This window comes from Notolepis coatsorum, assembly GCF_963971535.1.
Source record: "Notolepis coatsorum genome assembly, chromosome: 1".
In the NCBI taxonomy this organism is placed as follows: domain Eukaryota; kingdom Metazoa; phylum Chordata; class Actinopteri; order Aulopiformes; family Paralepididae; genus Notolepis; species Notolepis coatsorum.
This window is the reverse complement of record NC_140165.1, coordinates 160,607,870-160,635,236: the sequence shown is the minus strand read 5'-3', so window position 1 is coordinate 160,635,236 and position 27,367 is coordinate 160,607,870. Positions and strand designations below refer to the sequence as shown.

The window sequence follows — 27,367 nt, the reverse complement described above, 5'->3', positions numbered from 1 at the left end:
TTATAACTCACGAGATTTCTCTGATTTTTTTTTTTTTTTTTTTTTGCGATCTGAAAAATTATTGCATCACCCGAGCCTACCCGAGTATAGCCGAGGGGCGCCGACGATCACTGTGGAAAAAAGCGCCCCCTGTCGTCTCCCAGATGACATAAGTGATTTTGGAATGGACTCAATGAAAATGAATGGGGAAAAAAATCCGGTACTCCACATTTTCCAGTTCACTGATCCAGCCGGGGTTACCAGAGTTCATTCTGGAGCCTCAGATCCCCGCGGATCATAGAGATCTACTGTGTCGCGTTGGATCCATACACGTATCGATTTTTTCGAATGGTGATCAGGAATTGGAATATACCAGTTGGATACCATCTGATGTCAGGTAAGGACTCTATGTTATCAGTGGTAGGATAATCGGAGTAAGTTTGATGAAGTTATAAGCTGTTTTGTGAAATGTCTTCTTTCGGTTTCACTGTAAAACTCCGTGAGGTAATCAATGGAGCGATTATCAGTGCGCGGCCGTAATGTGCGTGCGTGCACGTATAATATTGATCATCTAGCGTTTATTTGAAAACGATTCATAAAAAGGCCGACGAATATCAACGTTGTGGAATATTCCACTAAAAGACGATTTTCATAGAATGCTCCAGAATGAGCTGTTTTTTATATCAAAACGGGGGCTTTTCTAACTGCTCTGAAATGGAAACGACGCGATAAAAAAACAATCCGTCTTCACAGCACTGACTGGAAAATAGTCTTTGATAATGCGATGGGCAGATTAGACACATAGCCATAATTTAAAACATAGATTAGGCGATATTAACGTTAACATTGGCGCTGATGGTGGCATTCAAGCGGTAAAACAGAAAACCAGGCATGGCACTGAAAGAGTTAAAGGGAGACAGACACAGGACAACGTGAGAAAGACATTACACATAGTAGAGGAGATACAAAAACAAGGGGGTAGCGCGGTACTGATTAGCCTAGATGCAGAAAAAGCGTTAGACAGTGTGAGCTGGACATTTTTATATAAAACATTGATGAGGTTCGGACTGAACGGGAGGGCGATGAAGATGATCAAGGCGCTATATCAAGAACCGACAGCGAGGGTTAAGGTGAATGGCAGCTTGACGGATAGAATCAGATTAGAGAGGGCTACCAGACAGGGATGTTGTTAGAGCCATATGAAATCCGCGTTCACGGAATCGCGGGCGGAATCGCGGAATTAACCAATAAAAATGGAATCAACTGCAAAACGTGGAATATTGCAGAATTTGGCCTAATCTGGACTGAAATTTCGTTTTTGGGTGGAACGTTTGGTGCACACGCGACCGGGGAGGCGGGGACGCTATAGCGCGTTACACACAACACAGCGGTGCTCAAGCGTCTCGCTGCTTCAGTGTTAACATCGTCAAGAAGCTAAACAATTCCACAATAAGCCCTCAATTCAGAGCAGAACAGTATCCTAATGACTTTTATGCCTCCGGTGATAAGGTGTTTTGCTAATTCTGTCAACGTTCCGTGGACTGGACCCGCAAAAACACTTGCGACACTATTGTGATTAAATAGCTATAACGTTAGGACGTTTAGCTTCTAGCTAAATCTATTTGTTTAATGCAAACGATTGTCATTATACACTGCCCTTTATAAACTAAATACACTTAAATAGCTATAGGACTATCTATGGAAATGATAGCTTCTAGAAGTTCTAGCTAAATCTGGTGCACCCATCCATTTGTACACTGCCCTTTATAATCTAAATAAACTTAAATACGTTACAGTACATAGGACTATAGATGGAAATGATAGCTTCTTGCTAAATCTAGTGCACCCATCCATTTGTTTAATGCAAACAATTGCCATTATACACTGTCCTTTATAAACGAAATAAACTAAACTAAAGGTGCCTAAATTATGCATTACTATATTTCATCACAATATAATAGATATAGCTAGGTTACTGACATTGTCATTGTGATAATGTCAGTAGTAGCTAGCTGTATCTATTGTTTACACTTGAAATATGTATTTTTATTGTCACAATATTAATTGAAAATATTGTGTAAAATTGAACTGTATTTCTGAGTTGCAGCACTTAAAAACATTAAATGGACTGTTATATCTTATTCAATTGTGGACATTTATTCATTCCCACTTATTAGACACTATTTCTGATGGTAAAATGAGCATAAAAGGCAAAATACAGAATTCAGAAATATTAAAACGGAAAAAATTGAATTTGGGAAAAAATAAAATGGAATTTGGAAAATAATAAAACGGATTTCATATGGCTCTAGATGTTGTCTCTCACCGACGCTCTTCGCCGTTTTCATAGAACCACTGGCACAACTGATCAGACAGACCGAGGACATCAAGGGAGTAAGGATAAAGGGAACGGAATATAAACTAGGCCTATTTGCAGACGACGTGATAGTATACATGAGGCAACCAGAAAAGAGCTTCCCGGCACTGATGGATCTACTGAAGGAATATGGCCACTACTCAGGATACAAACTAAACGTGACAAAGACACAGACCTTAGCATGGAACTATACCCCAACGACGGAAATTAGAGAACAGTACAGGATAAGATGGGACATGGACAAGATTAAATACTTAGGGGTGAACATCACGAGAGGGGTGGAGAAACTGTTTGAGGCGAATTATACACAGATAAATCAGAACATCAAGAGAGACTTAGAGAGATGGACAGTAATGCCCTTGGACTTCAATTCAAGAATAGAGGTCATTAAAATGAACATACTATCAAGGTTACTGTACCTATTCCAGTCACTACCGTTACAAATACCACAGAATCAATTCAGGGAGTGGGACAGACTGATATCGAGGTTCATATGGGCGGGGAGAAGACCACGGGTCAGATATAAAACACTACAACTACCAAAGGAAGAGGGAGGGATGGCAGTACCCAGCCTACAAGATTATTACTATGCAGCACAACTGAGAGCAGTGACGTGCTGGTGTAACGACAGATATGAGGCAAGATGGAAAGACATTGAAAAAGAAGGGGAGGGATACAAGGTACAAGCTCTGGTGGGAGATAGGGAACTATTTAAAGAAAAAGAGGGACTATTAGATCCAATCACCAAATGCACCTTGACCATATGGAACAGAGTAGTAAAAACACACAAATTGGAGAAGCAGTCAGGGGTCCTGAGATGGGTAGCACATGACAAGAGATTCAAACCAGGGAGGTTAGACCATGGATTCAGAAGGTGGGAGAGGGGGGGGGCAACAGCGATATGGAAAATGATAGAGAAGGGAGAAATGCAGACACTACAAAAATTAAAGGAGAAATTTGGACTAGAAAACAGGGACCACTTCAGATATCTACAGGTTAGAGACTACTACAACAAAGAAATAAGGGGGGCCAAAGACGAGGAACAGAATGGAATAATAAAGATGATAGTATGGGCATACGAAGGGGGGCAAGGAAGAGTAATATCAGCAATATACCGGGCTATAATGACCAGCAAGGGACACACGACCGATTATATAAGGGAGAAATGGGAGAGAGAACTAGAGATAGGAATAACAGGGAAGGAATGGGGGAACATATGCGAGGTACAACATTCAACAACAGGATCGAGAATATGGAAAGAATTTGGATGGAAAAACATAATCAGATTCTTTATAACCCCAGAGCTGAAGGGAAAATATGCACCAACACAAAAAGCATGCTGGAGGATGTGTGGGAAGGAGGGGGCAAATCACACGCACATATTCTGGGGATGTCAGAAGCTGAAGGGGTATTGGGAGGAGATAGGGGAAGCAATGATCAGAATATTAGGATACGGGCTACCACAAACAGGACTGGTGCTTTACTTAGGAGACCTGACACACGAGGGAATACAAGGGGGGGACAAATATTTAATAAAGATAATGTTGATAGCGGCCAGAAAAGCAATAACGAGACTAGAGATGTTCCGATACCATTTTTTCCTTTCCGATCCGATTCCGATACCTAAGCTTTGGGTATCGGCCGATACCGATACTTATCCGATACCAGTGCATACAGTACATTAAAAAAAAAAAAAAAAAAAAAAAAAAAAAAAAAAAACGATATTATATAAATTTTTTATAAATATAGTTTTTTTTTTTAACAAATACTGTTTTATATATACTGTTTTTAGTAATAACTAGAAAGTAATGGTATTTATTCAACAACAGGTGATTGTATAGATTTGTATTAGTATCATTAATCAATGAGTATGGGGCTTCAGCACTGCAGATATACCCTACTCCAATGATCCACACGGACATTATACGTTGCTGCACTCGCTACCCACTGGCTCTGCAGATATACCCTACTCAGTCTGTCTACAAGGCTCCGTTTCAGTAGCAGTCGGATCTGTTGTGATTTTTGCACAATAAATATTCAACATTCTCTTTTGAGACTCCGCCTCAGACTCTTATCATTTGGCACTAAAAGCTAAACATTGTCACCAATATGGCTGTCCGCAACATGTCATTAATTGTGTACGCGAGGTGGTCTCAATGACGCCGTCAACGTGAGCTAAGTTAGCATAGCATGAGCTGCCGGTATATGAAAAGACTGTAACGTTACTGGTGACATTGTGATTTAACGAATACTCCTTTGCCAACTTGCTGTACTTTGCTTGCAGGTCTGCAGCCATTATTGCTGGATTATTTATGAATAGCCCCAACTTTAGCCAAGGTAATGTTAAAGCTAGCTTTCGGTTAGCTGTTCAATGCTAATAACACCAGCCACCAAGCGAACCCATGAGCTCTCCGTCAACACCGCTCTGTCGGGACGATGACATTTAAGAAAGTATCTGCTGTTAAAATGGCATTGACACTTTAATCGATTAAGCACACGTTTGTTTTATAATGCTTACTCAACAGACCGCAGTGTTGTTGATAAATTACGTCATATGGTATCGGAGCGCAGCATTAGAGGGTACTGGCCGATACCGATACCAGCATTTTAGCCAGTATCGGCGGCTTTTCCGATACTGGTATCGGTATCGGAACAACTCTAAACGAGACTGTGGTACAAGGAAGACCCACCGACAATAGCAAAATGGGTAGGAATAGTGGAAGAAATACAGGATATGGAAAGGATAACACACATGCTGAGGTTACAGGAAGAGAAATTTGGGGAAAGATGGGGAAAGTGGGAGGATTATAAAAGGAACGAGAACGACATCACAGAGGAAGAACCAAATGCAACACAAGAGGGCGAAGGGTAAAGGAGGAAAGATGTTCAAGGAGGGTCTATGAACCCATGTCACACACCTGTGCTTTAGTTAGTATTTTCTATTTTGTTTTTGGGATATTACAATTGCTGAATGCTTTTATACCTTATTATTTATGTCTGTTTAATGGTGTGATATTAAATATTCAGGGATGATGTGGTTTGTGTATGGGTGAACCAAAAGGCAAAGTGAAAGTTAATAAACAAGAGAAAAAAAAAGAAAGGACGAAGGATAAGGGAAGAAAGAAGCTCAAGGAAGGTCTCTGGACCCAGATCACACATATAAGCCTTAGTCAGCATTTATCATCTTTGAGTAGGAATTACCTGTTTATGCCTGTTTAAGGGAGATACACAATCAGCCTTTGTATCAAATACCTAGAAAACAACAGTAGGGGAACCAGACAACTAACCATGATACCCATGTAAATATTTATGTGCACTGTTTTTTCTTTTTGTTTTTATTGTGATGCTAGTTTATTTATTTTTTATTATTTATTTTTTGTAAGTGCTGTCTGTCTAAAAACTGTTAATAAAAAATTTAAGTTTAAAAAAAAAAAAGAGGCCTACAAATACAGTAGTTTCATTAAAAAAAAATTTTTTTTAATTAAAAAAAATTACAAATACTTATTTTTTGCCACAAGTATCGGTATCGGTCGATTGTGTTAGTTGAACAATCGGTATCGGTATCGGTGGCCAATTTTCATATCGGTGCATCCCTAATAATTTCTTTACTTTTGTAACTTATTTTCAGAAATGACTGATATTTTGAAACTATTTAAGGCCAAAACATGTAAAAAGAAAAAAAAGAAATAAAATAAATTTAATATCGGCCCCATCTTGATATCGGACCGATACCGATGTGTAAAAAAACGGCCATATCGGCCGATATAATATCGGCGGCCGATATATCATGCATCACTAGTGGACGGTATACGGTATAAATTTGTACTACGGTATGGATTTTGATTATACCTTCATACCTTGTGACCGGTAGACTAGAGCAGTGGTTCCTAAAGTCGGGGTCGCGACCCAAAGGTGGGCCGCGAGCAGCCATGGGTGGGCCGCGAGATGATTTATATATATAAAAAAAAAAAAAAAAAAAAAATTGTCAAACCACTGAACTTAGAAGCAGGCCAGGACAGTGTTTCTAGTTGTATTCTAAGAAGCAGGCCAGGACAGTGTTTCTAGTTGTATTCTAAAATTATATTCTATTGTATTCTAAAATGTGACTATATGGTTTTATATTAACTTAATAAATAAACAAAAACGAAAAATCTACTTATTTCAATGAACATTTCAAACTAAATAACAGATTATGCACATAAAACTCTGAAAACAACCGAAGCAACAATAGTATTTTAATGAGACTATTATTATTATCATTATTATTTTGCAACAAGTTAGCCCTCTCATAAATAGCACATATAAATGAATAACTAACTTGAACTAACTTGATAGGATTGAAGTGATATTTGGCTTAAAAAATCAGTCGCCTGGCAAAAAAGAAAAAAGCCTGACGATGTGCATTGGGCCGCGGCTCTCTGACGCCTTATTTTCTGGGTCCTGGCCTGAAAAGTTTGGGAACCCCTGGACTAGAGCAGCTAGTCACAGCAGTAGCAATGACGTTAACGTTACTTGACGATTCACTCAACGTCTGCAGTGGTCGTTGCATAGTGTTTAATTGTAAATTGAGTTTTTCTCCACTTGCTCACGGACCTTGTCATATAGTTTGGGCATTTCAATTTGGCTAAGGAGGCTGAGAGGAGACTTGCTTTAGCGCAGCAACGGGCTAACGTTAGCCATTTAAAGATAAATTAATATACTGCGATATATACCGTTACAGTCTATTAGAGCCATATGAAATCAGTTTTATTTTTTTCCAAATTCCATTTTATTTTTTTCCAAATTCCGTTTTTTCCGTTTTAATATTTCAGAATTCTGTATTTTGCTTTGTACGCTCATTTTATCATCAGAAATAGTGTCTAATAAGTGGGAATGAATAAATGTCCATAATTTAATAAGATATAACAGTCCATTTAATAGGGCTGTCTTAAATACTTCGAAGCTTCGTTCGATGGGCATGGGATTCGAATTTGAAAACAAGATTCGTTTATTAAAAAATATAAAAATATAAATGATATATATATTTTTTTTTGCAAAATCAACTGCCTCTCTTTGTTAATTACAACAAGCAATGCTGTTTGTTATTTAAGATGAGGTCGGACTCGGCACAGACAGATTTGTGTTCATTGTGCTGCTTTTATAAAGCCTCAAATGACGGCTTACAATATTTCATGAAAGCAAAGTGTTTTGTTTGTCTAAGATTTAAAAAGGTTTAAACTTTACAGCACTGACAAAGTTGAACAAAGTGCTGTACAAGTCCCACAACATTTAAAAAAATATATATATATATATATATTTTTTTTTTCTTTTTACAGTCGATTCCATTTGTATTGCTCAATTCCGCGATTCCGTCCGCGATTCCGTGATCGCGGATTTCATATGGCTCTACAGTCTATGCTCAGGGATTAAAGCAAAAAAAAATCTCCTGACTGAACTTTTTTTCTGGCCAAGTCATATTCTTATTTTAACCTCCACTGTATTTTTTTTTTTTTTTTTTTAAATAGCGTTAGCGTTTTAAGGGAGCCTACTTGTAGAGCCTACTGTCCTGACTGTGACTATAGACCCTACTGTTGTGGTTGTTGTGCCAGGCAGGGAGGCTGTGTGCTGGAGAGCGTGAATGCAAGTCTTGTGGCTAGCTTCTGATTGATGGCGAGATAGCACCCTTTTCCCATTACTTTGAACCATGAACTAAACGGCTTGTAATCATACAAACAAGGGACTAAACATGTTTCACAATTATGGTACAACAACAATGGACAGTCTCCTCCCCACCGTTTGTATATCTTTTTTACCACCCACCCACCCCCTCCTAATGTACAGTCTCCTCCTCATCATATGTATATATTTACTGTTAGGATCTCTGGGTAACAGTACTGTATATTTGCATATCGTATATGTGACAAATGTAACAGTACTATTACTATATACCTGTAAGGCATGCATGTCATAAATGTCATAAATGTCATGATGTCATTGTCATGTATGATGTGTATGTCATAAGTGTCACTATGAATTGAAAATGGGGGACCCTGATGATGTAAACAAGACAAACGCCTTTCTCTGGCCTGCATCCCCTTAACAATTGTGTGTATTGCTACTGGATTTACAAGATCCAGAGTGAATGAATGAATGAAAACTTTATTTAATACACAAGACCCTCTTCTTGGGACCAAGTAAGGTTGTCAATAATCCAATGTACAGTTACAACCCCCCCATCCCACCTCCAATGTACAGTTTCTTCGTCAAATGTATATACTCTTTTTAGACTATTTTTGTATCACAAACAATAGGCTACTGTATTTGTAAATCTGGTATGTCATAAATGTATAGATGTAGCAGTATTGTCTATCTGTATGTCATGTGTGTCATATATGTTATGATGAATTGAAAATGGGGGACCCTGATGTAAACAAGACGAAAGTCTCTCTGGTCTGCATCCCCTTAACAATTGTGTGTATTGAGCTGTACTGTATTGTACCCATTCTGCAATCTGTTAATGACAATCAATCAATATTTAACAGATAGCAGAATGGGTACAATACAGTACAGCTCAATACACACAATTGTTAAGGGGATGCAGACCAGAGAAAGACGTTCGTCTTGTTTACATCAGGGTCCCCCATTTTCAATTCATAGTGACATACATGACATACTACAGGTATATAGATAGTAATGTTACATTTGTGACATATATGATATGCAAATATACAGTACTGTTACCCAGAGATCTCCCGGACAAATGGTAGAAAGACGTTTATTGAGCTTAAAAACAATTGATAACACAAATAACGGTCTGATTAACAAAGGCATTCGTTTTGTGGCATTAACGTTACCTAGATTTATCAACATTCACATTTATCATACACGGAGGCGCAAGCTCACACACGCAACACCACCACCACCACCACCAACAACAACAACACACTGGTTGAACTTGTCGCGTAAATAACGTTCTGATTAACAAAAGGCATTCGTTTTGTGGCATTCACGTTAACTAGATTTATCAATAGCAATAGTAATATATATGTTTCTTTAGACTAGAATAAGTCAAATGAACTTACTGTCTCGGAAAAGTTGGCGCATGTTGATGAGTCAAGTTTACTCTCGAGTAGAGCTAGAGAGCAATTGCGGAGTTTCAGAAACTCAAAACGAAAAATGGCCGCTTCCCATTGGTGCTGAGCACAGCAGAGGCGGGTTAAAGGAGTAGGGGGTATCTGCAGAGCCGCAGAGCCAAATGACTGTTTGGTGCGGCCGCGGTAGGGGAAAAAATGATATTTGACGCCTCTGATTGGCTCAGGTTAAAATCCGTCACGACTCCGAATCAAATGACGGAATCTCCAAATCAAATGGACGGATATCCGTCCCAAGACGGAACGCTTTAATGCCTGTATGCTTCAAATGATACCGTGATATCAATTTTAGACCATACCGTCCAGCCCTAATTTATCGTGCCATTTCTCGCTTGCTTATTGAATCGATCTGAAATCAACGCTAGATTATCGGTATTATGTTTCCTCATGCATCCACGAAAGGGTGTGTGTGTGGGGGGGGGGGGTTCTATGCTTCGAGCGCCACCAACGGCATACGCTACACACTACACAGTACATTACAGACACACGCTGCAATCGTGGCGAAAAGATCATCGGATCAACGCAAGATTGGTAACATATTGTTATTACCTTGTATCTGATGTACTGCAAAAAGAATAATCCAATTATCTGATCGCCATTCCAAATTTTCATTGCGATTGTTTGTCCAACATTATCCAGCATTGCAGATGATCTGGCGGGCGGGGACCCTCGTCGAGGGAATTGTGGTGACCGCTTGTCTTGCCGGAGTGTTCAGAGTAGACCCCGCCCCCACGCCACAGCTCAGCCAAGAAAACAAACACATTGTTTCAAAGGCGGCGGTGTTGACCGTTTGCGATCTCAGACACATTCAGGACAGCATGCACAAGGTGCCTCGATGGATTATGAATGGCATTGGCAATAGCGAATAAAATAAATAACGAAACAGAAACATAGATCTACGTTTCTGGCACTCAACCGCTGGCCACAGAAACGTAGATCTACGTTGACAGCACAGAAAGTGTTAACAATTGTGGGTATTGAGCTGTACTGTACCCATTCTGAAATCTGTTAATTCAAGTTTTCAATCAATCAAGCCAGCCACTGCACTACGAACTGCTAGCCAGCCAGCCGGTTACCTTTTAATTCACAATACAACAGCTATCCAGCCAGCTACTGCACTACGAACTGCCAGCTGGCCACCCCCAATCCAACCAACCGTACAAAATACGGTCTCAGCCAATCACATTGATTTGTACAGTTAGTTAGCTAGCCATTCCATTGCGAATTAAAAGGTAGCCAGCCAGCCAGTATTAGCTAGCTAGTAGCTAGGTAGCCAACGTTAGCCAACGGAAGAACGCTAGCTAGCTAGCCAAGGCTAGCCTACAGCTGCAAGCCTGCAACAACGAACGCCAATGATGTTATCAGCCGTTGATATAATAGCCATCAACAGTAGATAGCCAGCTAGATAACACTAGACAACTAAAGTTAATCGTTTACTGGGCCATTTTGTTTAATGCTTCAGTGATGTTGAAAGAAGAGCTGTCGAGGCTCTGCACTTGGAGCGAATGAGAGGATTTTGTGTTGACAAGACAGGTCTGTGAGGGGTGGGGGAGGGGCAATGCCCCAGCAGCGTGTGTGTGCATGTGTCAACAACTCGCTGTAGGAGAGAAGAACGCCAGCTGGTATCGATAGTGCAGAAAGTATCAATATTGTGGGAAATTAGTATTGAAACTGTTTTAAATATTCAGAATCGATATGTATAGAAAAATCAATATGTTTGACAACCCTACTACTACTAACATTACCAGACGACCGCTCTACCTCCTGAAACACTACCAATCCTAACATTTCCAGACGACTGCTCTACCTCCTGATCAAGAATAATATAACAATATCTGTATTGCTAGTATGATGGGGCTACGCATTTGTTGACAATTGGATTACGGAATGGGGCTTTGATGAAGGAACGCTTGTGTTCCAACTAGGGCTGGGCGATATGGAAAAAAATCATATCGCGATAACGATATGATGTCATCATATTTCTCGATATCGATAATTATCGAATTGTTATAAGTATTTTTTTTTTTTTTTTTTTTTTTTTTTTTTTTAAACAGATGTATGTTTATTTTGCAGCAATTCTTTGTCATTGCCGCCATCTTTAGTGTTACATCCCCTCACACTCCAGTTCTCAGGCTGCAGCTGGTTTAAAAGCGAAAGTAAACCGGCTTCTCTGCTGGCTGTGGCTCCAGGGGAGTTGAACAGTTCTGGCTCTGCTCGTTTATTTTCGATCTTTTGGCGCTTTTTTTGGTGGACAAACCACCGCACATGTGCACCGTGACTGGAGTCTAGTTCTGCTAGCACACATAGCCTACTGTGTACAGACGGTTTCAAACTGTATTTTAAATTAGAAAGCAAACAAAATAAATGGACAAGAGAAAAATAAATCTCAATTTGGTCAGTATTGTCATTTGGACAAGCAAAGCCATTACTTTAAGTTGCAGGCAAGAAAGACAAGTCTGTCCACCACCTCTGGTTTTAAAACTGCCCTGTTGCAGGTCAAAAAAAAAAAACGATTTTTCGATTTTTTTTTTATTTCGATATTCGATATCGATTATTAAAATATATCGCGATATTTATCGTTATCGTTATATCGCCCAGCCCTAGTTCCAACATGGTTGGTTACTACAACAGCACTCAACATGTGTCCTTGTCTCCTACGTATGCTCTCTTGTTCTCTTTCTTATTGAGCTTGGTCCTCCTCAGTCCTCACCTGTGTTGTGAGCGATGCCGTCAGCAGAATCCCTCCTCCCTTGCTCCCTGTCCTCCCTACTATCCTCCCCTAGGGAGTTCTTCCTCCAGCGCGGCTGCTGCTGCCGTTCTCTCCAGTTCTCCTCCCGGCCACCGGCCTGGTTCTCAGGGCAAGGGAACCTGCAGAAGCCCTCCCTCTGTGAGGGGCTGTGTCCACCTCTGAACCCCCCTGGCGAGCTACTCAGGGGCCCCGGTCCTCCTCCCCTCTTAGGGCTGGCACGGTACGGACCACCCTGGCCCCTCTTGCCCTGGTGGCCTCTCTCCGGTTTGGGGCTATACCCGCGTCCCAAGTCCTGGCTCCTCCAGGTCTCTGCGTCGTCCGCCACCATGGTGCCCCTCTCCCGGCCTCCTTGCATGGCGTAGCGTGAGCTGCCAGACTCTTCTATGGTGCACTTGTACTAAATCTGTAGGAGGTGACCGTGAACATGAGATATGTTAATTTACACATGACCCCTTTGTGATCAATGATGTTACCCAATTCAATATTCTTACTTACTAGTCTAATACAAAGACTTAGGTTATGTGACAATGCCAATGATTTTAGTATGTTTGCATATGTGAGTATCTCTTATCATTCTATTGATTACTAGCATGATGTAATGCTTACAATGTTACATAGGCAGATAGGAAAGGGAGCCGTGTCAAGCTAGCTTAATTAAGCTGGTATAGGACTTCCTGTGGAGAGATTTTGCCTTCAAAATAAAGTGTGAAAATTTACACAAATGCATTATGAATTGTGTGCGCCAGGCTGCCAATACAGCACAGTAACAATCATAACATCCTAATACTCTGGGAAACCACTAGATTAAACCTACTCCTAGAATGTAGAAAAAGCTGCAAACATATGGAAAAACAATTGTGAAGTAATTATTAAGGCAACTGCTATTTAACCTGTATCGCTATAGGATATAGATGTAGAGGCCTTGTATAAAAAAAAAAAATTATAAAAAAAGGGGGAGATGACTTGGAAACAAAACACATCAAATGATATAGGAACCCTGCTTCTTCTTTCATGAACACATGAATCTAATCCCATAGCAGTGTAACATTAATCTCTAGAAGCTTTAGAATGTGGTGTCGAGCCATCTTAAATAAGTACGTCCTGCTCCGTTATAGGCCTAATAAAAAGTGAACAAAAGAAGACTCGGATACAAAACATATACCACATGATAAAGGAAGTTCTCTTCTCTTAAGTTATAAATGCATGACTTAAACCCAACCGATAGCAGCGTCAAAATTCTAATTTGGGAGCTTTATAATGCAGCCTAAATAACCACTTCCTACCCGTTATAGCCTATATAACAGGGAGAAGGAGGTGCTTATTAAAGCTGGGTTGACATGCTAAAGCTTCCAGAGCTTAATTTTATACTGCTGTGGGTTTTAACTTTTTATGAAAGGCTTCCTTTATTGTGTGGTATATACGTGTTGTATCTGCATCTTCTTTTGTTTACTTCTTATGAGGACTATAATAATACATCAGGCCCATAGGCTATAACAGGTCGTAGGAAGTGGATATTTAGGCTGCATGCATCCATATATAAATTACTCTACTATGGGTTTTAAGTTAACACGTTTATTAAAGAGGGCTTCCTGTATCATATGTTGTACAGTTGTACCAGAGTTCTCTTTTCTACCTCTTTTATATAAAATATTAAATACATAAGTAAAGATTGTATATGGTATATATATATCATAATTTAACAGACATTTCGTCGTGAATTTGTATAATAACCTCATATAATTGAATTGTGACGGTGACTTTTATTTTGATATGTCTAGTCCACTTTAGAACGGAAGTAGAATTCCTCATTTAAGATGGCTTGACGCTGGTACGAAAATCGACGATAATGAAATGACCTCTGAACTCACTTGAGATAGCTACTAGCTGATGTTAGCCAATGTCAAATCAAACAAGATTTATTCCACTTCCTCAAAGTATTGGTCAGTTGATTTGGCTACATACAACGTTGTTCTCTTAGCTAACAAGCTACCATTACAAATTATATTAGTTTGATCACGACTACCGTTGCAATGTAAGCTAGCGATCCATGCGAGCATGACGTGACATAGCATGGCTAGTTAGTTAGCTAGCTTGCTATGCAACTCCCTCGACCTCATAGATGTTGCCTTTTCTGAGCTAGCTAACTCTGTTACATGTACAGTAGCTAGTATTTACACTGTGCGTGCCCCACACTATCCAGCCAGACTACTAGGTTGCTATCAAGTCACACCAGGGACAAGAACTAGGTGGGCCGTGCTAGCAAGCTAGCTTACGGTTAGCTAAGAAGCTAATCTGATCGGTGTTGTTCGCCCGGCCCTGCAGCAAGATACAAGATACAACTACACTGTTAACTAAAAAACACAGCGGGGAAATACCTTTTGTCTTTGTATGAGCAGCATACTACAGTGCCAATGCACGTTACAGACTTGTTCACAACCGGCGGACTGGTAGCTTTGTCCTGCGGAGCGAGTCGTCTGTTTTCTGTCAACTCTGAACTGTGATTTGCTACTTTCTTCTTCTTCTTCTTCTCTCGTTTTACTGGCGAATCGCAAACCTTAAAGGGATATTTCACTTTAGTATAACTTGTGTAAAATCTAAAGTCTAAAGTAATCTAAAAGTAAGTTATCTTACATACTGTATATTTGTATATTGTACCCATTCTGCAATCTGTTAAATAAAATGTTCATTCATTCACTCTAAATATTTTTGATGAATTGAAAATGGAGGACCCTTATGTAAACAAGCCGAAAGTATTTGTCTGCTCTTCATCCTCTTAGCATTGATTGATTGATTGATTGAACATTTTATTAACAGATTGCAGAATGGGTACAATACAGTACAGCTCAATACACACAATTGTTAAGGGGATGCAGACCAGAGAAAGACTTTCGTCTTGTTTACATCAGGATCCCCCATTTTCAATTCATCATAACATAATTATATGACATACATGACATACAGATACAGTAGTGCTACATCTATACATTTATGACATACCAGATTTACAAATACAGTACTGTTTGTGATACAAAAAGAGTCTAAAAAAGAGAGTATATTCTCGAAGTCAACTTCCTGTCTGTTGTTGCTACGCAACTGCAGCGTGGGGGGGAACTGTCCAGCCTGGTACATTGTGTACGCTTCATAAGTGGAGAAACAAATCGTTAAAGCGGCAAATTAAAGACAATCAAGCGGAATTTTCTTCAGTCCTTCACAATGCCAAAGAGCTGCTGTGTTAGGCGTTGTACTAATGACAAAAACAGAAATCCAAATCGCAAGTTTTATACCATCACGGAGGAAAAAGTGGCTGGCAGCTAACTTTAGCTACGTTAACCTAGACAAATAGCTACATGCTGAGCTAACGTCAACCACATCATATCGAACCGATAGGAGTTTATCCCATTCAATCCCACGTGGATGTTTGATCGGGTAGAGATAAGCTCCTATCGGCTCGATATATATGATGTAACCAACGTTAGCTCAGCATGTAGCTACCACTACCACAACACCAGAATCAGGGGGAGCTTATTTGACTCATATCTCGCCTTAGAATCACCAGAAAGGCTTTCGAAATAGTGAAATGCCATGTTGGCCTCAATATTTTCAAAACAAATCATATGCAAATGTTATGAAATGAACAAGAATGTGATAAAACATGTAATAAAAACGGAGCTCAACGCATGTATTTGATGGTAGAAATCAGTTTGTTACCCTCATACCAAGATGGCGGCGGTCTCGTGACATCAGAGTGTCTTCGAGAATACATTTGACGTAGAAACTGTATACATTGGAGGGGTGGGGGGGGGGTTGGGTAAGTGGGGTGGGTGGGTGGAAACTTTGTACCCATTCTGCAATCTGTTATTAAAGTTGTCAATCAATCAATCAATGCTGTTAACACCACTATTCCTCCCAGGTGTCCGGCTCCTCATTAACTTCCATTCATTTTGAGGAAAAAGTCTAAATATAACACTTCTAAGTATAAACAAACTATACAGCAATATTATTCTATGTAATGTATTTTTTTCAGTCAAATGTACTTTTTTAAGCTAATTTTGCCATTTTCAAATGACCAGTAAAGGAACAATTTCTCACTTGAGGTGAAGTTTGACCAACTGTCAACTTTTCACAGAATGTTTAGAATCTTTCTTCCAGCAAGGCAGCTCCATCCCATGCAGGGCAAAGATACACAGCACACTGAAACCTATACAACAAATGAACTGGATCTGCTTTTATTTGTCAAAGGAAATAAATCTGTGAAGACGTATACAATAATACAAAAACACAACACATACCTTTTTACTCTGAGTTGTCTGTTTCATTGAAATCTGCACAGCAGTGATTTGGTTATACTTCAGAAGTAGGCTATAATATTTAGACTAGGTCCGCAAAATGAATGGAAGTGAATGAGGAGGCTGACACCTGGGGGGAATGGTGGTGTTGACAGGTTAACAAAACAAAAAAAAGTGGGAAATCCTCTCTTAATATTTCCTCCAGTTGTGCTGAAAAGTCCTTCACTTTAAGATATCTTTGAGCTGTGGTGACCCATCACTTCAAGTTTCAAGTTTGTTTATTAGTTGTCACAATAAAATACATATACTTTACAGTGAAATGCTTGGTTCTGTATGCGCCCCTGAGAGTGTGCTTCATACAGTAAAAAAGTAAGTAAAGGGAACTTCCGGTTTGGCGAGGAGCAGGTGAGCAGCTGCAGAACAGAGCTCCCGGTCCAAAATTCAAGAAAGGTAATAAAAAGTTATAAAACACGATAAAAAGTAACAACTCGAAGATAAAAGAACAAAGACAAGACCCAGTGCATAAAACTCGAGGAGAAGTGAGAGAAGAATGACCCCCGACAAAGAAAATACAACGAAGGGAAAGGTACAACACAAGGGGATGACGCAGCAAATAAAACAAGCTAACATAACGTTAAACCACAGCGAGGCCTGGCTGGGGACGGAGCTACAAGCTAACATGGCAGCTAACACGATGAATATGCAAGCTAGCATTCGGATCAGGCTAGAAGCAATGCAGAACGCTAACGATGCTAACATGCAAACCAACACGCAGACTGGACTCGATGCAATACAGAATATTCAGAGGAGCATGGAGGCTAATTCAAAAGAAATAAAAGCGTTAGACAACAGCGAGGCTGGAGATGAAGCTACAAGCTAACATGGAAGCTAACACGATGAATATGCAAGCTAGCATTCGGATCAGGCTAGAAGCAATACAAAACGCTAACGATGCTAACATGCAAACCAACACGCAGACTGGACTCGATGCAATACAGAATATTCAGAGGAGCATGGAGGCTAATTCAAAATAAATAAAACAAATAACCCACAAAAGAAGGACAAAGAGACGCTGGATACACCCGGACCAGCCAGGGCTCGGGCACCGAGGTCAACCGGACCATCCGAGATGCAAGCACGGAGATCGCCCAGACCGGCCAAGATGCGAGCATTGAACACACACCAACCGGGATTCGAGCACCGAGATCAACCAGACCAGCCAGGATTCAAATAACGAGATCTCACACACCAAACAGGACTCGAGCACTGAGGATACACACACCGACCAAGATTCAATACCATATGCATATTATTTGATAGTGAATGGATGTTATGACTCGAGGCACACTGCAGATAACACACAGACCACTGGGAATACAGACAAGGTAAACACATTAGTTGGGAAAATTGGGTCTTGATTCGGGACATATAATATAAATAACACGTACTAGACTAAACTGTAGACACTAACACACATGACGCACAACTAAGACGACGGGGAACATGGGGAAACACATTCGGAGACCTGACCGGGAGCTCTGGAACTGTACTATCAAATGGAAGATAAAAATTCAAATAAAATGTTGGACAATAATAGGGGCATTGGAGAATCCCCATTGGGCATATCTACGTCGTTATAGGAGGGCCCTCTCCAGGAGAGCCATATCCCTCCAGCCCGCCAACGGGGGTAAAAACCTGGCAAGTGCCAATTGTCTTTAGTCTTTTTAGAAAAAATGTCTGAGTTATGTTAGAATAGCAGTTGCTTTAAATGTGCACATGGACAATTGAGAAGAACAAGAATAAAAAATGTTGGACATGAAGAGAGGCTTGGAGAATCTCCTTTGGGGGGTATCTCCGTCACTGGGGGGGGGGGGGGCTTCTCCAGTGGGAGAGCTGATTCCCCTCCAAACCGCCAACGGGGGAAAGAGTGCTAATCATATAACCTGTTTTATCTTCATTTAATTTTTTCTTATTGTGTTGTCAGTTTTATTTTTTTCATGGATGTATGTGGTGATATCGGTGACATGGGTGAGGTCCTGTGTGTTGCGGGGTCGGTGGGCGTGGGGTGGGGCTCTCAGTGACATGGGAGGTAGCGGGCTTGGCTCGGTGGGGGGGAGACTTAGTCCCTCTCCTCTACTAGGCCTGGCCCAATTAATTCAAGGGACCCGTTTCGCTGGGGGCCCGGCTCCGCACGCATCGGCCTGGGATATGGGGGAGTTCTAGTTGTTTTATGGATGTCATTGTGGGTATTGTCTGAGTGTTGTATGTCTATAAATGTTAAATGTAAAAAAAATAAAAAAAAATAAAAGAGGAATATACAATACAATATACAATCTAAAGTACAGCCTAAGTACAATCTAAGTACAGTACACTTCTTTTTTCTGTCTGTTTGCTACTTCCCCGGCACAGTTATATATCATCTGGCTTCGCGTCTCGCTCTGCCTACTGAGATACATCACTATCTCCAGCAACTAGTGTGCTCTGGGAAACAAAACAAATGCACCCACTTGCACGTGACCACGCCACTCCCATGCGTCCTCTATATTACGCCGGAAGTGGTCACGCCTCACCCTTCCTCATTTGTTTCCAACGCGGAAGCAGCTCAGATGCACTTCTTATTTTTTCTTTTTTCTTTTTCCCCCTCCTTTTTCCTCCGATTTTCTCCCATCCCAATGTTAGTCGTTATGCCAATTCCCAATCCCCTTCCTGGTCGCTGCGCACTTACCTCCCACAGTCGGTCTGGGAGAGTGGAGGCTATCACATGCTTCCTCCGACACACATCCAGCCAATCAACCGCTTCTTTTCACCTGGCAGCGTGGACTCTCACTGAGTGGGCGTAGCGTGTGGAAGGATCACACTATCCCACTCAGGTCCTATCCGCGCTTAGCAGGCGCCCCGACCGAACTGTAGGAGTCGCTGTTTACAACGACCCGGACCCACCCCGCCAGCTTCTCCCACCCTCTAATACTGCCAATTGTATTAGTGTGAACGGCCAGCCAAGCTGGTGAAAACCCCGGAGCTGTGAGCTGGATTCGAACAGGCAAATCCTAGCGTCTCCGGGGTTGGTGACGAACGCAATCTCCGCTACGCCACCTGACCGCCCTCAGCTCAGATGCACTTCTGAACTGGAGATTGTTAAGAAGCGTAATGAGAAATTACACAATGTTGGGAATTCGCCAGAAGTTCGCCAGCCCCCGGAACCTTCTCGGCACGTCCTAACAGTCCTGTCCTGCGGACCGAGGGACTTCGCGCGACGGTTGGCAGTCGAGCCACGCTAGGCCCTGCGCTAGCAGGCATTGGTACTGGCATGTGTAATACTGCTCGTTGTCTCGTGAGACGACCGAGTGATGTATTGGCGCAGGGGGCGGGATATTTGGATAAACGTGGTCATCATGACTCTCTTTTGGATGTTTTTCCAAGTATCCTAGCGCGCGCAGCTAATGCTAATGCTACAATGTTGGGGCGCCATTCCCATGTGCCCCGCCGGGGCTGTTTTTACTTTTCCCTCCTCTCCGCTGGACTTTGCAAGCAAACACAGACGACGCGCTGTCCCTGCTTCATGACGAGGTAAATAGAATCCAGGCAGCTAATATTGACGCTGCTATTGTGGTTGTGGGCGATTTCAATAGCGCCAATCTGAGAAAAGTATTGCCAGACTTCTACCAGCATGTGGTAACACCAGAGGCGGTAATATTCTAGACCATTGTTACTCGCAATTCAAGTGTGGTTACAAGGCTCATACTGCCAGTGGCTTTGGCAAGTCGGATCATGCCGCCATATTCCTCACGCCGGAGTATAAACAAAGACTCAAATGCACGCCGGTAGTCTCGCGAGAGGTGCAGAAATGGTCTGTCGAATCAGAGGGCACACTCCAAGCTGCACTTGAATGTACAGACTGGGGTGTGTTCCGCGATAACACAGATAACATCAATGACTACACGGAGACAGTGCTGGACTTTGTTCGTACTTTGGTGGAAGAAACAATCCCCACTACCACAATTAGAGTTTACCCAAACCAAAAACCCTGGGTAGACAAATCTGTCCGTGAAGCTCTGAAAGCGCACACCTCAGCATACAACGCCAGGCTTGTGGCAGGCAACATGAATGACCACAGGGTGGCGAGATACAACGTCAGGAGAGTAGTAATAGAAGCAAAGAGGCGCTACAGGGATAAAATTGAACTTCAGTTTGAACAGGCTGACTCTAGAGCTATGTGGCAGGGCCTCAGAACGATGACAGATTACAAAGGCACCTCCCTCAAACTGAACAGTGACATCTCCTTAGCAAATTATCTCAATACCTTCTATGCGAGGTTTGAGGCTGGGAATAACAACACCAGCCTACAAGCCACTGCAATGGGGGGGGGGGGTTCTGCTGATGGAGACTCAGTGTTCAGGGTAACAGAACATGAGGTGAGGAGGACCTTTAAGAAAGTGAATATCAGGAAGGCAGCAGGACCGGACGGCATCCCCGGCCGCGTCCTAAAAGTCTGTGCCGACCAACTGGCCCCGGTATTCACTGACATATTTAACCTGTCCTTGGAACAGGCTGTCATCCCCACCTGTCTGAAGAAGTCCACTATTATCCCTGTACCCAAAAAATCCAAGCCTGCTTGCCTCAACGACTACCGCCCTGTAGCTCTCACCTCCATAGCCATGAAGTGCTTTGAGAAGCTAGTAAAGGGCTACATCTGCTCCTCCCTCCCCATCAACCTGGACCCCCTGCAATTTGCATACGGCCCCAACAGGTCCACGGAGGACGCCATAGCCCATGTGCTGCACACAGCAGCATCACACCTGGACAAGAGGAAGGGGAACTATGTGAGAATGCTATTCATCGACTACAGCTCGGCATTCAATACCATAGTCCCCTCCAAACTCATAGCCAAGCTCAGGGACCTGGGCTTGAACTATGACCTCTGCCAGTGGGTCTTGGACTTCCTGACGGGCAGACCCCAGGTGGTGAGAGCAGGCAACTGCACCTCCTCATCCATCACCCTCAACATATAGGGGCCCCCCAGGGCTGTGTTCTGAGTCCCCTCCTCTACTCCCTGTACACACACGACTGTGTGACTCAGCGGAGTAACAACACAATCATCAAATTTGCTGACGACACAGTAGTGGTGGGCCTGATCTCTGCAAACGACGAGAGGGCCTACCTGGAAGAGGTCAAGGTCCTGGCGGGATGGTGCCAGGAGAACAGCCTCTCCCTGAACGTCACCAAAACAAAGGGGATGATTGTGGACTTCAGGAGGTCGGGGGTCAAGGACTACAGCCCCCTCAGCATCGACGGGGCACCGGTTGAGAGAGTGAACAGCTTTAAGTACCTCGAAGCCCACATATCCGAGGACTTGACATGGACCACACACATTGACAGTGTTGTGAAGAAGGCACGACAACGCCTCTACTTCCTCAGGCGCCTAAGGAAGTTCCAAGTCAGTCAGAAGATCCTTAAGAACTTCTACTCATGTACAATAGAGAGCATCCTGACTGGCAACATCACCTCCTGGTTTGGGAATAGCACTGCACAAGACCGAAGCAGACTACAAAGAGTGACACGTTCAGCCGAACGCACAATTGGAGGGGGGCTCCCCACCCTCCAGAACATTTACAACAAGCGGTGCAGGGGTAAGGCTAAGAGAATCATCAAGGACTCCAGCCACCCGAACAACTGCCTCTTTGAACTGCTGCGGTCAGGCAAGCGATACCGGAGTCTCAAGGCGAGCACAGAAAGACTCAGAAGAAGCTTCTATCCCCAGGTCATCAGGCTGCTCAACGAACAATAAACACTATACAACAACCATCAAATGCACACAGCACACACATCCACACGCACACACTCACTTTAAACAAACAACACACTGCAGCACCCACTCTCCACACTTTAGATCACCTAAACACACTTTATATTTATTGATAAAGGATTTGCACTACAACTCGTACACCTTACTGTAAATTGTACCTAAATTCATCCCATTTCTGCTTTGGGATATCCTTTCTTGGCGCAGCGGTTTGTGATGTCGGCCCCGGTGCAGGAGACCGGGGTTCAACTCCCACTCAGGGCGATCCCTTAACAGGGGTCGAATAGAAATTTGAAACACAACGCAGAGCAATACGAGACCGGTTACACCCGCTACGATTGTGCAAGAATACAATAGTAATAATAGTAAATAGTAATACAAATAAGTAGAATAAACATGATAAAATAGACATGTTAATAAATCACTTCAAGGCACTGAACAATATACACTCCTATACAATATACAGTTTTACTTCTATAGTCCTGAATCAATCAATAAAGCATGCTCTGTATGTGAGCTTTTCTTTCACACCTCCACACTGCAGGCAGTAGACATGAGGTTGGTTAACGTTGAAGTTAAGTTATTTATTTATTTATGTTTTACCCAGGGACAGTGCACATTAATCAACATCTTCAGTTTCCACATCGATGTAAATGTGCCAGAATTAGCTAATGAGCTCGTTTTCATCTGTAATAACTATGTGAATTCTTATTCTTATTAAAATGGGTGGCATTCCCCTTTAATGTTTTGTAGGTCTGTTGGCTCAGAAGCTTATTGGGTTCCGACTTCTGGTGTCACCCCTGGTGCTCAAGCAAGTAAAGCAAGGATTATAATATAGATCTCTCAGCACTCTTGGTTGGGCCTCAATTTCATAGTGAATACCAAATTTCCTATTGGCTTGCATTGATTGTTTTAGGTTTTAGGTAAGGTGAGGTGACTAATCTCAGTTCACACTGAACAAAGGAGCTAGTTACCCGGTAATACTAGCTAATAAATGCACCAGAAGGCACGCTGTTGGAGAGGTGCTTTGAGCGGGGAAGACCCCGGGAAAAGCGATTTGAGGGAAAGGTGGACGTCACCACGGAACTTCAACCAATGGCAATTAACTGCTGGGGCGATATACTATCATCAATGGGCCACCCAAACTAGATGGTCCCGGTAGCCTATGCTATTTTAGCCGAGGCACGAGCAATGGTGTCATTTCCTACGGATAACGAAGGAGGTTCGAGAATTATTTCCAAAAAGAGACGAACGGCGGATGGCGTGCCGCCACCGACAGACGACAGCACGCCCGTCGATGCACCGCTTCAACAAATGCGGATGGCGAGGCACAGAAAACAGAAACTCACGTCCAGACTGAGCGACTCCGGGTTCGAGGATGACTTGTCCTCGCCGACCCCGTCCCCGGTTAGGACAGGAATCGTGTCTCCGCTGCTGCGTCCAGACGCGCCAGATAGTCTTGTAAGAGAGCTGTCAAACTGGCATCAGCACTACGGGGATATTGGATACGAGATACAAAAGTTGAAAGAGGCACAATTCCATCCCGTCAAGTGCTTGGCACGCCAGCCACAGGTAAGGTTAAACGTTACATGTGGTGTGCGTAAAAATAACTTTAGAATCCTAAAAACGTGGCTGCAGTTTTGCTTACCTTTTTGTTTGGGGTCAATTCCATTTTCTGATATTAGAAGGCTAATTCGTTGTTTCCAGTGATCACTCACTGTACCGAAATGCTCGTTTATCATGGAGTTCCAGGAGCCTATACATTAGTTGTTGGATATTTGGCTAATTAAATCTGGTTCAGAATGATTAATCAGGAAATTGATTAAATGAAAAGGTAGGTTACAGCGGGGTGCTTTCAATCAATCAATCAATCAAAACAGTGAATCAGTGCACCGCTGAACTGGGGTGCAGGGGTCAGCTGCCCCCGCCCTTTTTGTCTTGTCCAGTATTTTTCCATATTGAGAAATCCAAATAGATGTTTGCACTATTCTTTTCTTTTACTCATATATTCAGATTAGATTTTATTACAATGTATATTATAACCGATGGTGCATACATACAGACCCTCATATGCACTCTTTATTTTTTCTCATTTTATAGTCAGATTCAATTTTATTGTCTAGCTAGACTGTTTATTTTTCTCATATTTTTATATTCAGATTTAATTATTGCCTATATGTATGTCTTTCTTCTATTACCCTGCCCATACATGTACCTCCCCTTCCCCATGCTAAATACATTGCTGGATTTGAGAATATCTGCTGTATTACACAGAGGGCCTTGCTCAGATGTGATGTGTTGTTTCTCGCACAGGTGACGGCGGATGCGCGCTGTAAACTGGTCAGCTGGCTCATCCCGGTGCACAAACACCTGCGTCTGTCCTTCGAGTGCTGCTGCCTAGCGGTGAATATCATGGACAGGTTCCTAGTGTTGACTCCTGTCGCCGCGGACTGCTTCCAGCTACTGGGCGTCACAGCGCTTCTACTAGCTAGCAAACAGGTATGTGTGTGTGTGTGTGTGTGTGTGTGTGTAGGAGTGTGTAACTGTAGGAGTGTGTAGCAAGAAGCTGGACACCTCTCATGTGAGTGTAACTGTAGGAGTGCGTAGCAAGAAGCTGGACAGCTCTTAGGTCGTCAGTGTAACTGTAGTGTGTAGCAGGAAGCTGGACAGCTCTTAGGTCATCAGTGTAACTGTAGTGTATAGCAGGAAGCTGGACAGCTCTTAGGTCAGTATAACGGTAGTGTGTAGCAGGAAGCTGGACAGCTCTTAGGTCATCAGTGTAACTGTAGTGTATAGCAGGAAGCTGGACAGCTCTTAGGTCAGTATAACGGTAGTGTGGAAGCTGGACAGCTCTCAGGTCGTCAGTGTAACTGTAGTGTGTAGCAGGAAGCTGGACAGCTCTCAGGTCGTCAGTGTAACTGTAGTGTGTAGCAGGAAGCTGGACAGCTCTCAGGTCGTCAGTGTAACTGTAGTGTGTAGCAGGAAGCTGTGTGTGTGTGTGTGTGTGTGTGTATGGTCAGCAGGAAGGGTGCAACTCTTTCAGCTGACTAACCATGTTCATCAAACCGTGTTGAAACTTCGGTGCTATAGTCTTGAGTGCGCATAGATTTAGTGGCAAAGTGAATGATAGTACGAAGGTTAGTATATATATAATATTTTTTTATATATATATAATTATTGTTTATTTGTAGTACTGTATATAGATATATCCATCCATCCATCTTTAGAGATCAGCCATGTGCTTGTGTGTACTCACTTCTGTGTGCCTTTAGATATGCATGGTATGTAATTATCTCCCTCTGTCTCTCTTTATCCCTCTTCCTGTTTCTCTCTGTCTCTCTCTGTCTCTCTCTCTCTCTCTCTCTCTCTCTCTCTCTCTCTCTCTCCCTCAGGTGGAGGTGTTTTCTCCACGGATCAGGCAGCTCCTGTCACTGTGCTGTGATGCCTTCACCAAGGAGCAGCTCTGCAACCTTGAGTGCCTGATCCTCCTCCGTCTCAACTTCCGCCTCGCCGCGCCCACACTCGCCTTCTTCCTAGACTACTACGTCACCCGCTGGAGCGGCCCAGACGGCCGCTCCGCAGGCAGGGAGACAGTTGGTGGCGGCGATCGCTCGGCGAGAGAGAGGTGGGAGGCAAAAAGACGGAGGCGGTGCAACAGCTTCGCGCGGAGGGTCTGCGAGTTGAGTCTGGCGGACTACGCCTTCCACAAGTACCCTCCCTCCCTGACGGCGTGCTGCGCGCTGGGGATCGCCAGTGAGCTGCTGCAGACTGGGATCAAGGAGCAAACGGACCAATCGGAGACGCTTGAGTGTTTGCGTGAGCCCGTCCGTAACTCCCAAAAAGACCAAGCGTTTGTTAACGATCAATCTAGGAGCAATCGGTCTTTGACTGACAGTCCCCCAGCCCAGTCGTCTGACAGTGGTTCTGTGTCAGTGGAGGGTCACTTCCTGTGTGTGGTTCAGCATCGCCACGACCACAGTCTGGTCCAGGAGTGCAAAGAGAACTTGAAGTTGTTGGTGTCTCTTAACCAAGAGACGTGGGAAGCCATGCTCACAATGTGAGTCTGAACTCGGCCCCACTTTTCAAATGTCAGATTAAAGGAACACGCCAACATTAGGGGAAATGCACTTATCGTCTTCGCAAGAGTCAGACAAGAAGATAGATACCAATATGCACTCTATGCATTTAGTAGAAAGCTATCCAGCTGCAAGATAGTCTAGCTTATAGCACAAATTAATGGTGGAACTGCCTAGCTTAAAACTCCGGGAGAGATATGTTTGGCCAACAGCTAGGAGGCCATGGTCCATATCTGCTTCCATTTATTTGTGCTAAGCTAGGCTATCATACAGCCGAATAACTTTCTATTGAATGCACAGAGAGGCAATGGACCTGTCTCAAAACCCTGCCCCTTTTCTTGATCCTCCAATCACAACTGTCGCTTACCTCGGACAAACTTGGTTTGTCCGAGGTAAGCGACAGTTGTGATTGGAGGATCAAGAAAAGGGGCAGGGTTTTGAGACAGGTCCATTGGTATCTATCTATCTTCTTGTCTGACTCTGGAGAAGACGGTAAGCACATTTCCAATAATGTTTGTGCGTTCCTTTAACCTTTTGAGGTGGATTGTGACGTCATCATTAGAAATTGAATTGGTCGTATGGTTGTTATGGTCTTTAACAGTCACAATCTTAAGTACAGTTTTAAGACTTTTCTTTTTCCTAGTTGGGTTTTTGTTAATGCTGTTTTCATGCTGAATAAGTTATTTCCTACAGCAGCCAATTATAAGCACATCTCTGGCATCACAACAATATTGACAGATATGCTTTAGTCTTTAATAAGCACTAGAGGCCCCTCTGCATGACTGCACTCATTTACAGAATAACAATGTGTGTGTGTGTGGGGGGGGGTAATGTTAGAGATCTGCTGATTAAATGCACTATTAGATTAGTTGACTGTACTAGTATTTATACTATATTATGACTATTAGTGAATTATAAATGTCTTTAGTCAAGGAGAGACCTGCATATCAATCTCCAATGTTGTTGTTGT

The 27,367-nt window shown here is 42.6% G+C and overlaps 2 protein-coding genes across 2 annotated transcripts in view; one reads left to right on the top strand and one right to left on the bottom strand.

Moving 5' to 3' along the window:
* Positions 1-14,751, bottom strand: part of tut7 (terminal uridylyl transferase 7) — a 156,839-nt gene extending 142,088 nt beyond the window's left edge. Inside the window, exons 1-2 of the mRNA XM_084319881.1 lie at positions 14,611-14,751; positions 12,197-12,638 (exon numbers count right to left, since the gene is read on the bottom strand). Of these exons, the coding sequence (XP_084176007.1) occupies positions 12,197-12,590 (394 nt within the window). The 5' untranslated portion in view covers positions 12,591-12,638; positions 14,611-14,751. The remainder of the gene's footprint in view (positions 1-12,196; positions 12,639-14,610) is intronic.
* Positions 14,752-23,641: 8,890 nt separating this feature from the next.
* ccno (cyclin O) lies at positions 23,642-26,382 on the top strand (the record flags this gene model as incomplete). Its single annotated transcript, XM_084308103.1, has 3 exons — positions 23,642-23,893; positions 24,635-24,820; positions 25,714-26,382. The coding sequence occupies 3 exons, from the start codon at positions 23,642-23,644 to the stop codon at positions 26,380-26,382; spliced, it is 1,107 nt and encodes a 368-aa protein (XP_084164229.1).
* Positions 26,383-27,367: the final 985 nt, after the last annotated feature.